General features: G+C 38.5%; 2 protein-coding genes across 2 annotated transcripts in view; one reads left to right on the top strand and one right to left on the bottom strand.

Annotated features, from left to right (window-relative positions):
- sirt3 (sirtuin 3) overlaps positions 1-11,612 on the top strand; it is a 30,574-nt gene extending 18,962 nt beyond the window's left edge. The window contains exon 9 of the mRNA XM_046032123.1: positions 10,218-11,612. The gene's annotated coding sequence lies outside the window, so the exon portion shown is untranslated. The remainder of the gene's footprint in view (positions 1-10,217) is intronic.
- The window catches only part of drd4b (dopamine receptor D4b), a 30,951-nt gene continuing 29,236 nt past the window's right edge, over positions 10,151-11,865 (bottom strand). The window contains exon 4 of the mRNA XM_046032127.1: positions 10,151-10,365. Within this exon, the coding sequence (XP_045888083.1) occupies positions 10,163-10,365 (203 nt within the window). The 3' untranslated portion in view covers positions 10,151-10,162. The remainder of the gene's footprint in view (positions 10,366-11,865) is intronic.

Below are 11,865 nucleotides of genomic sequence, written 5' to 3' on the forward strand. Positions count from 1 at the left end.
GGACGTCGGGCCCTCATACCACCCTCATGGAGTCTGTTTCTGACCGTTTGAGCAGACACATGCACATTTGTGGCCTGCTGGAGGTCATTTTGCAGGGCGCTGGCAGTGCTCCTCCTGCTCCTCCTTGCACAAAGGCGGAGGTAGCGGTCCTGCTGCTGGGTTGTTGCCCTCCTACGGCCTCCTCCACGTCTCCTGATGTACTGGCCCGTCTCCAGGTAGCGCCTCCATGCTCTGGACACTACGCTGACAGACACAGCAAACCTTCTTGCCACAGCTCGCATTGATGTGCCATCCTGGATGAGCTGCACTACCTGAGCCACTTGTGTGGGTTGTAGACTCCGTCTCATGCTACCACTAGAGTGAAAGCACCGCCAGCATTCAAAAGTGACCAAAACATCAGCCAGGAGGCATAGGAACTGAGAAGTGGTCTGTGGTCACCACCTGCAGAACCACTCCTTTATTGGGGGTTTCTTGCTAATTGCCTATAATTTCCACCTGTTGTCTATTCCATTTGCACAACAGCATGTGAAATTGTTTGTCAATCAGTGTTGCTTCCAAAGTGGACAGTTTGATTTCACAGGAGTGTGATTGACTTGGAGGTACATTGTGTTTAAGTGTTCCCTTTTTTTTTGAGCAGTGATATTATTTTTCCTCATGCATTCAAGTAAAAGCAGGATTTTACTGCTGTAGTTGTTAAACCTGGAGCTCATTTAAACTAATTTGAACCTGAAGTAATGATGATTTTTAGTACGAATTTATCTGCTGATTATTTTCTTCATTAATCGATTGATTTCCGAAAATTGTAAGAAATGCCGTTTCAGTTACCCAGAGCCCAAAGTGACACCTTCATAATGCTTTGTTTTGTCCAACCAACAGTCCAAACCTCAACATTATTATTATTATTATTATTATTATTATTAACATTCAAATAATTAAAAGGAAATGAAGCAAATCTTCACATTTGTGAAGCTGGAACTATCAAATGCTTTTTACATTAAATATGATCTAAATAGTTTCCAGTTAATTTTCTGTCAACAGACAGAACATAACGCATAACAAAACGTCATATTTTAGCTACTAAAGCTGTAAGATAAATGTAGTGAAGTAAAAAGAAAACTTTTTCCCTTTTGAGGTGGAGTAGAAATAGAAAGTAGCATGAAAAAAAATACGAGTAAAGTACAAATACCTCAAATTTGTACAATACTTAAGTAAATATACTTAGTTACTGTCCACCGCTGAAACATGGTAAACTTTATACCTGCTAAACATTTAGTTCAAAGCACCTCTGTGCCAAAGTACTGCCTCAATAAGACGTTAGCAAGGCCAAGTCTAGTTTAAACTTCTAAAATCACCAAAAAGGATGTGGCCTTCATACAGAAGTATGGTTTTAAGCCAACATGGGCAAGAAGGAAAGTTTTAACATCTATAATTCTGTGACAACTCCATCTGCTGAGGATCAACGAGGGAATCGATCAAAAGCTTCAGAACAGCTTCTAAATGGATCTTGTAGTGAGATTTTCTTAACTAACCTATTTGTACCTAAATCTAGCCAAACCTTAAACATGGTAGTGGCAGATCGAAAAGTACTGATGCTGTGTTGTTTCCTCTACCACAACAAGCCAGTTTTGTTGTTTAGGTAAGAGGACCTGTTGTAATTGTTCGGCCATAATAAATGTTGTTTTTTTTGCCACTAAGCCCTTTTTAGAACAAGACACAGCTGTGACTGGTGAGCAGCAGATATTTCAGAGTCACACTGACCTGTAGCAGCACTAGAAGAGTAGAAATACAGACAGTGGATATAAAAAGCTGAATTTTGTCACGACATTTTAAGTAGGACGTAATAAGACTTTGCAGACCATAATAACCAATTTGCACATCTCAGTTGGGTGCCTATTCAGGGTGTACTTTTCTCAGTTGGTTGTAGAAGGTTTCCCCGCTTCAATAATCCTATTTTAATTTAACAGCGATAATGTCTGTTTCAACTGTATCTCCTTTATAGTTTCCCCTCAGGGAGGCAGAGTAGTGCCTGCACTACATGGATTTTTATTCAGTATGATATCTGTGCTGAGGTTCATTGTGGATCTGCTGTGACAGGAGTCAGACATCTTCTCTTCATCTTTAGTCTGAACTAAATACTGAAGTTCAGCTGCGTTTTTTTCAACAAACAGCAGCACCTGACAGTTGTGCATCACCTGCAGCATTTCACTAAAAGACACACACAAGACGACTACAAAATGAGAAACAAGATGACCACAAAGAGATGCAAAATGACTAGAAGGATGGAAAAACTACTAAAGAAAGGCACACAATGAGGACAAAGAGAAAAACGCAAAATGACTACAGAAAGACACACACAGTGACTACAAAGAAACACAAAACTACCAGAAAGAGACACAAAATTATTTCAAAAACACACAACACGACCAGAAGGAGAAACAAAATAACCACAAAGAAACGACCAGAAAGAGACACACAATGACCGGAAAAAGACACACAATGACTACAAAGAGACACTAAATAAGCAAAAAGAGACACGGAATGACTACAAAGAGACACAAAATTAACAGAAAGAGACACGGAATGACTACAAAGAGACACTAAATAAGCAAAAAGAGACACAGGATGACTACAAAGACACAAAACAAACAGAAAGAGACACAGATGACTACAAAGAGACACGGAATGACTACAAAGAGACACGGAAAGACTACAAAGAGACACTAAATAAGCAAAAAGAGACACAGGATGACCAGAAAGAGACACAGGATGACTACAAAGAGACACTAAATAAGCAAAAAGAGACACAGGATGACTACAAAGAGACACGGAATGACCACAAAGAGACACAGGATGACCAGAAAGAGACACAGGATGACCAGAAAGAGACACAGGATGACTACAAAGAGACACTAAATAAGCAAAAAGAGACACAGGATGACTATAAAGAGACACAGGATGACCAGAAAGAGACACGGAATGACTACAAAAGAGACACGGAATGACCAGAAAGAGACACGGAATGACTACAAAGAGACACTAAATAAGCAAAAAGAGACACAGGATGACTACAAAGAGACACGGAATGACTAAAAAGAGACACTAAATAAGCAAAAAGAGACACAGGATGACTACAAAGAGACACGGAATGACTAAAAAGAGACACTAAATAAGCAAAAAGAGACACAGGATGACTACAAAGAGACACGGAATGACTAAAAAGAGACACTAAATAAGCAAAAAGAGACACAGGATGACTACAAAGAGACACGGAATGACTAAAAAGAGACACTAAATAAGCAAAAAGAGACACAGGATGACTACAAAGAGACACGGAATGACTAAAAAGAGACACTAAATAAGCAAAAAGAGACACAGGATGACTACAAAGAGACACGGAATGACTAAAAAGAGACACTAAATAAGCAAAAAGAGACACAGGATGACTACAAAGAGACACGGAATGACTAAAAAGAGACACTAAATAAGCAAAAAGAGACACAGGATGACTACAAAGAGACACGGAATGACTAAAAAGAGACACTAAATAAGCAAAAAGAGACACAGGATGACTACAAAGAGACACGGAATGACTAAAAAGAGACACTAAATAAGCAAAAAGAGACACAGGATGACTACAAAGAGACACGGAATGACTAAAAAGAGACACTAAATAAGCAAAAAGAGACACAGGATGACTACAAAGAGACACGGAATGACTACAAAGAGACACTAAATAAGCAAAAAGAGACACGGAATGACCAGAAAGAGACACGGAATGACTACAAAGAGACACGGAATGACTACAAAGAGACACTAAATAAGCAAAAAGAGACACAGGATGACCAGAAAGAGACACGGAATGACTACAAAGAGACACTAAATAAGCAAAAAGAGACACAGGATGACCAAAAAGAGACACAGGATGACCAGAAAGAGACACGGAATGACTACAAAGAAACACGGAATGACTACAAAGAGACACTAAATAAGCAAAAAGAGACACTGGATGACTACAAAGAGACACTGGATGACTACAAAGAGACACGGATGACTACAAAGAGACACGGAATGACCACAAAGAGACACGGAATGACCACAAAGAGACACGGAATGACCACAAAGAGACACAGGATGACCAGAAAGAGACACAGGATGACCAGAAAGAGACACTAAATAAGCAAAAAGAGACACGGAATGACTAAAAAGAGACACTAAATAAGCACAAAGAGACACAGGATGACCAGAAAGAGACACTAAATAAGCAAAAAGAGAAACTAAATAAGCAAAAAGAGACACTAAATAAGCAAAAAGAGACACAGGATGACTACAAAGAGACACTAAATAAGCAAAAAGAGACACAGGATGACTAAAAAGAGACACGGAATGACTAAAAAGAGACACTAAATAAGCAAAAAGAGACACAGATGACTACAAAGAGACACAAAATGACCAGAAAGAGATACAGAATGACTATAAAGAAACATAAAATGACTTCAAAGAGATGCAAAATGACTTAAAACAAAAGCGCTTTGTCCCAGTGTCTTGCTCCTACTGTGCGCCCATTGTTTTATAATCCTTCAGTGTATAAATGGGATTATTAATTCCCTTCTCCATGAAAGCTATCTAAAGTCTATTTGCCCAGCATGAGGCCTTCTAGCACATGAAGTTTCCTCATATTAAAAGACGAGAATTCGACCACATCGACCTTTGATTGAGCTGATTCGATTTCAGCTGAAGGCCACTGGAACATTTAGAAAACACTTTATTAGAAAGGTTTCCACATAAAACGCGGATATGGCATACAGTAGGCACAGTCAGTAACCGAACATACACACTGTGGTGACAGGCAGAAATGGCTTAAGGGACAATACAACTGAAATTTAAGCCATCCTGCAGTCGAAAATACTTTCAGTTTCAGAACATAACTTTTTATCAAAACTTGACACAAGAATAATGACTAATGTGTGACGTTATCAAGACACAATCTGGAAATGCTTCACTTAAAAAAACAAGTTTTCTATTACAGCAAATTACAGGTGTCATTAAACATCATACATACATTTAAAAAGCAAACTCTATTTGACATTTATCACTCTGTTAAAAATAAAAATGACTTCTTCCACAATGTGGGCTGCTTTTAGAATTGATAGGTGATATTATATGGTATTGATCAGTCCAAGAGGGAATCATATTGAGAATTTCAAGTAGTAAAAATGAGAGAATGAGATAGTTTGCAGCTGGATATTGTATACTGCCACCATGACAAACAAATATGTCACCTTCTCCCTATAACATGTAAAATTGCTCATTTTAAAGTGTTATAACATAAAACATCCCGTTATAAGATACCGTTTTCATAACATACATATAATTTATTTTGTTCTATCATGAAACTTTGCTGTTAATACACAAAGTCAATGTGTGTCCTGAAAAAAGAAAACTTCAAAACAACAATGAGAGAAAGGGTAGATAGTACTGGGCACTGGATCCATTACTTTTCAAGTTTTGCTACATGCATTGAACCATAAATAGCCTGTAATACGGTGGCCTTAAGAGTTTAATGCACTTCAACTTCAGAAAACACATTCAAAATTCAAAATGTCATCATCAATTTAACAACACATGTGGCATGCATAAAGAAACATGCTGCAAATACAGAAGCTGAAGTCGGTTACCCATCAATGGTGTTAAATGAGCTAACAATTTAAGTTATTTTGACTTTAACACTGAGTGCACGAGTTAGATATTGTAACTCATGCAATTTTGTTGTGTGTTGAGTGTTTTGTTCGGCTGCATATTGATTCTCAGATTAGTGAAGATGTTTTCTTTCCTTCTCAAACAACGCACAAACTTATCATATCACTTTAAAACAAGAAACTTTTACGATTACAACATGATAAATTGGTAAATTGTTATAACAACAAACCTCAATCTGTTTGATGTTTCAATATATGTAGCAAACCTTCATAAGCATTGCAAAGTATTCAATGCCCATCACCACACGGGCCTTTTCTCATTTTAACCATTTGATGCACAACATGGGTCAAACCTGCCTGAGTTTTAAGTTTCTATATCTTTGCAATAAATTGATTTCATCATTCAGTATTCCAGGTATTCTTCAATTAACTTCAATTATTCTTTTTGAATAAAAATAATTTTTGTATCACCACCCTTCTAATGCACAACATGGGTCAAAAATGACCTGTATTCATTTCCTATGTAATTTAATATTTCTTTGCTATATGTTTTGAATTTGTTTTATATCATTATTTAAAATTTTAAGTAGTCATTAAATATCTTGTTTTTGATTACCACAAACCATTATATTTATTTTTACTTTGTTACTGTTTGAACAAAGACAGTTTTTGTATTTCTACATAAATTTTTCACACAAGGGTCATTTTGACAGAAACTTTTAATATTTTTTTTAAATGTTTGCTATTAGTAACATATTTACTGCTGTCCAGGATCCACCTGCCACACATTTCATAACTGAACACGGCTGCTTTTGTGCATTTGATACATGTAAGTCTGTCACATTTTACCTAATAAAATATTAGATATCATGTGAAAGATAACACTCAGCCATGTATGAAATTACATAAGAAATGAAAACAGGTCATTTTTGACCCATGTTGTGCATTAGAATGGGTTCGCATAGCTTGTGCATCAAAGGGTTAATATAACTTTAATTATGTTGTTTTAATTGGATACATTAATTTTATATACTTTTATTAATAACATGGTAAAATGTTTTGTTGTTATATGAAGAAAAGTATGGAATATTTTGGTATGTGGCAGAAAACAAGACAAATGTCATGGTAACATGAATCTGTAATAAGAAAATATTTTTATAATAAGAAACTGAGCGCCTTTTTATTATGGTGTCATGAATTACACTGGTTTAATAACAAAATGAGTGGTAGGATGAGCTTTCTTCTGTCCACAGTAGCAGAGCAGAATGATCACTGTGTAGAGGTTTATTTGTCAAGGAAAATGCTCACCTTATATAATATATTATAGCCTAGATGTAGCTTTGTCCTCTTCTCGGTACTAGAATGAATCATATTACTTGGGTAAAAAGCACAGAAAGAAAGAAATTGGTTGTCAGGGTCAGGTTGTCGGGACTCGTCACCCTTGTGGTTGAGGGGTGTGTGGATGAGTGTTCACTCAAGGTTTCAACATCATGTGTGAATTAGAAACGCAACATACTGAAAATCCTTTAAAATAAGAATGGAAATATGTTCTTGAAAACTTTAAAGCAACATTATGTAGTATCTGTATAATAAAATAACAGCTTCAAAATCATTTTGACGGTACACTGACTTGTAATAGGGAGAATGGCGTCTGTGTCGTTGCCACTTTGGTCCGGAGCGCACTATGTAACGCGGGAATCCCGGGCAATGCTTTAAGGCACCATGTCACACCAACAAAACTCGTCAGAAAACTAGCTATAAGAAGAACATAATGTACACATTAAGTTCTTTGGAAGAAGCTCGCTTGGTATTCTCAGTATGGAAATCATGGCAGAGGCTGCAAAGAGACCGAAGAAGACGTTGTCGAAGGAATCGAGAAAGAGAAAAAGAGAGTGATGAGCAAGAGACGGGACAAGAATAAATATCAGACTGGCTTTTACTCGTTGGCGTGAGCTAAATGAGCTGAAGGACAGACACCGAGCTGACCTTCTTGCTGTTGGACAAGTAATAGCTGGTTTGCTCTGTCGTGTGTTGTCACGCTTGCTTGATGTTTGTGTCAGCAAAGTTGTCGACTCGAGCGAAAGTTTCACAGACAGATGTTTAGCTGCTAGCTGTAAATCTGTAGTTGATGTTCGCAAACTTACCAGAAAACACACTCCGACATCGGTAACGTTATTGTAAGTGCTCTTGCGTCGGTTTCTGTCTAGCGTGTTTGGCTAGACCCAATATTCAGGAAACATTTTGCTGCTGCGGATGGAGAGCGGCGCTGGTGTCGAGCCGGAGCCAGGTGATCAGCAGGCTCTTTGTCGATATTGTTATTTAATGGCAGAGACGAAGCGACCAAAGAGGATGTTGATGGAGGAAGGTAAATAGAGAAAAAGAGAGCGACCAAGCAAGAATCTGCCGGACGTTGGCGAGAGCTTCGTGAAACAAAAGGCTGCGGGAGAGCTTGCCTTCTTTTTGTTGGACTAGTTGGTAACATTGCTGTCTTGTTTTGTCGGACTTGCTACTGTACGTGTTTGGCTGCGTTAGCAAAGTTGTCGACTTGCTAGCTTTAAGTGTTGGGCATCGTTTTGATTTGAACAAATACGATTATTATCTTATCAACTGTCGAATCCAATTCTCTGCTAAGGAGAAAGGAGTTTCAGTAACATAAATACAGTAAATACGTAACTTGTTTCACTACAATGTCGCTTACCTGATTGTGACGAAGTATTAGTTAGTTCAGGGATGCCCGAGGAGGACGAGGCAGGACAGGGAGACCGGCGCAGCACGTCGAACACGGTACACTCCTTGTTATGTACATCACGCACATGTAGGTTAGGTGTTTAATCATATTCGTAGTGCGTCCTCCTGTGCGGTCAACGTCAAGTAAAGTCACAATAGGACAAGCGCCTGGAAGTACGATGGCCATTACGGAAACCAAAACTTGCACATGTTAAATTGGGAACCGATGATCAGATTCCATTGGAATCATTTTTGAAACCGCTCCAAGTTGGAACCTGTTCTCGGTGCCCAATCCTGCTAGTTTATGATCATCAGTAATGAAATACACATGCACAGCTGTCCTGATTTACAACAGCGGTGAATTATACTCGGGGGGGGGGGGGACTTACATAATGTTGCTTTAAAAATGACTTTTCAGGGATCTCATTAACTCCTTGCGGATGTAAATGTCCTCAGTATTTTGAGTGTTTGAGTGCTGTGACTTCTATAACAACAGTACATCCTATGAATTTAAGGCATATTGCTACTCAATTTAGTACAAATGTTTAGTTTTTTTTATCAGTACACGTATTTAAATTACTGAACCTTTTCACTGATTCACACAAAGTTCATAGTCAGTGATCCATGACGGAGGGAGTGTGTAAGGTGACTGAATGCCTCCGATCTTTCAGGAGTTTTGATTTGTTCTGGTGTTTGCACTTTCCTTTCGATCTTTGCCTCCAATTCATTGATCAGTTGGTGATTTCGGTTATTTCCCAGAAGATTTTGACCAAACTGTTTGTGCATTTATAGAATAGTCCAACATTTAGGGAAATCTTCGTATTCGCCTTTTTGCCAAGAGATGGATGAAAAGATTGATACTACTCCCATAAAGCCTAAAGACTGTTACCTTAGCATAGTATAAAGACTGGGAATGGGGGGAAACTCCTAGCATGGCGTTTCAAATGGTTTCCTGTTAACCTCACGATGATGACAAGACCCCAGGAAGTTACCCGGGCTAAGAAATAAGCACATAACCCTCTGTAAAACTAGAAATTGTCCATATTACACTTTAGTTTTTGTACAGATTAACAAATGTGTTAATTAGTGTGATGACCATAGCTTCATATTTAGCTTACAGAGAGTGGTTTTAGTCTTCTCATCTAACACTCGGCAAGAAAGTGGAGATTAGTGGCTGATTTGGAGGATTTTAAAGTCATGACGCTGCTTTTAGCTGTTTTGACGTTCTGGTCTGTTTGTCTGTGGACATTTTTGTACCGAGTTTATCCTTTCAGGCAGACCGGGCTCTGTACAAATCCCAAGTCGTCTGGAACAGGCAGACCATAACTTCATTCAACCAAAGCTGATATACAGTAAACTCCAAAGAAGGAGAAAAAAAAAAGTGCCGAGTTTGTGTCCTCCAATTTTTTTTTGTCCCTTTACAAAACCGACATCATTTTGTTTGGGCAGTAATCCCAGAGGCTCAAAAAGTACATCACTAAAAGACAAAATGGACTCAGAAATGCAATATAAACCAGTAACTGCTTTCTTTATCAGTGTTAGTGTTTGAACATGTATTTTTCCTGTCAGCCAGATACCATCCACATCCAGCTGGCAGCCCAGAGATGAGCTGACTGGCTAAACTGTAAGCCTCAGGCTGCGTCTGAAATCACTAGTTTTTTTTAAGTGCCGTCCGAATGTATAGTGAGATTTATCCCAGAGTGCGTTGTGAAAAGTAGTCTCTGGAGGGAAATCTGGTTTTAGCAGCAGCTGCGGAAACACTTCTTGAAGAATTTCTTGAACTCTGTGTTGAAGATGGTGTAGATGACGGGGTTGAGAGCGCTGTTGACGTAGCCCAGCCAGGTGACGGTGCTCATCAGACCGGGAGGGATGTCGCACGTCAGACACACGGCTCGCGTCGTGTGGACCACGAAGAACGGAGTCCAGCAGAACAAGAAGCAACCTGCATGAAAATATGGAGAGAGAGCTTCATTTAAATCATCAAGCTTCATCTGTGCATCTCTTTAAATCCTAACTTAAAACCCCAGACCTTGTTTTTAACAGTGATAGATTCACTACTGCATGGAGCAGCATCTTATGAGTGAGTAAGTCAATAGAGTTTATTTATATAGCACCTTTCCCGGATAAAAATCCCAAAGTCCTTCAGAATAAAATGAGATAAAAACTATACTTCAAAATATAGAAATACATAGGAAAAGCATAAATTAGACGAGGGTGACTCGTCTAATTAAAAGCCTGTTTGAATAACAGAGTCTTCAATTGCTTTTTTAAAAAAATCAACAGAATTTAAACAATGTAGAGAGGGAGGCAAGCTTAGGTGCCACTGCTTGAAATAATCGATCATCTCTCGTCTTAAAAATAAGTGTGGGGAACCACTAACAGCTGAGACTACCGGTGGAAGTATGAAGCTGTATCAAAAGTCAGAGATTTAAAGAGGAACAGGTCTGTGCAAGTCTTTAAAATACCTATAAGAATTTAAAATTGAATACTAAATTAACCAGTGAAGTGATGCTAAAACAGTTGTAGTGTGCGCTCTTGAGTCGCAAAATGTGACAGTATGCATGTGGCGGTTGTTATTCTCTTTCCAATCATGCCTTTTTTGGTGCCAGTCGACAATGTGAGCTGTCAGCGGGCTCCAAGCATTAAAGTTTCAGCATGGTGAATAAAATCTTGTTCTTTAAATTGGGCTGTCATGGGTCGGCTGAGTGAAGGCAGGGAGCTGAGGTGAGGAAAGAGTCCAAACAAGGGTAATTCCAACAGAAACATAATCCAAAAACAAGGAACAAAGTACTATCCAAAGGTAAGATCCAAAAACACAGCGAACAGAGCACAGGAGAACACTCAACATATGACGCAAGGACAAAGACTGAAGACACAAGCAGGCATATATATATACACACAGGGACTAAAGGTGAGGAGGATCAGGACTAATGAGACACAGGCAGGTAGAAAGACAGCAGGGGAAAAAGACAGACACCAATAATGCCATAGGGAAACTAATAACCAGGAAGAAACAGAATATAAATTACTGAACCAGAACATAAGCAGACAGATCACTAATATACCAAAAAACACAACTAACAGGGAAAACAGACTGAACTAAGATTATACAGAACGCAGAGCAAACATGGACAAAATAATATCGAAGTACACGGACCAGGAGTAGACACTAAGACACAGATAAGAATACAGGACATACAGTGGGGGAAATAAGTATTTGACCCCTTGCTGATTTTGCAGGTTTGCCCACTTACAAAGAATGCAACGATCTATAATTTTAATCATATGTACATTCTAACAGTGAAAGACAGAATCCCAAAGAAAATTCCAGAAAATCACATCATATGAATTCATTAAAATTGATAACCATCTGATGAGGAAAAACAAGTATTTGACCCCCTGGACAAACAGCAAGTATTCTGGCTCCTACAAGCCAGTTAGT

This window comes from Micropterus dolomieu, linkage group LG20, assembly GCF_021292245.1.
Source record: "Micropterus dolomieu isolate WLL.071019.BEF.003 ecotype Adirondacks linkage group LG20, ASM2129224v1, whole genome shotgun sequence".
Taxonomy (NCBI): Eukaryota; Metazoa; Chordata; class Actinopteri; order Centrarchiformes; family Centrarchidae; genus Micropterus; species Micropterus dolomieu.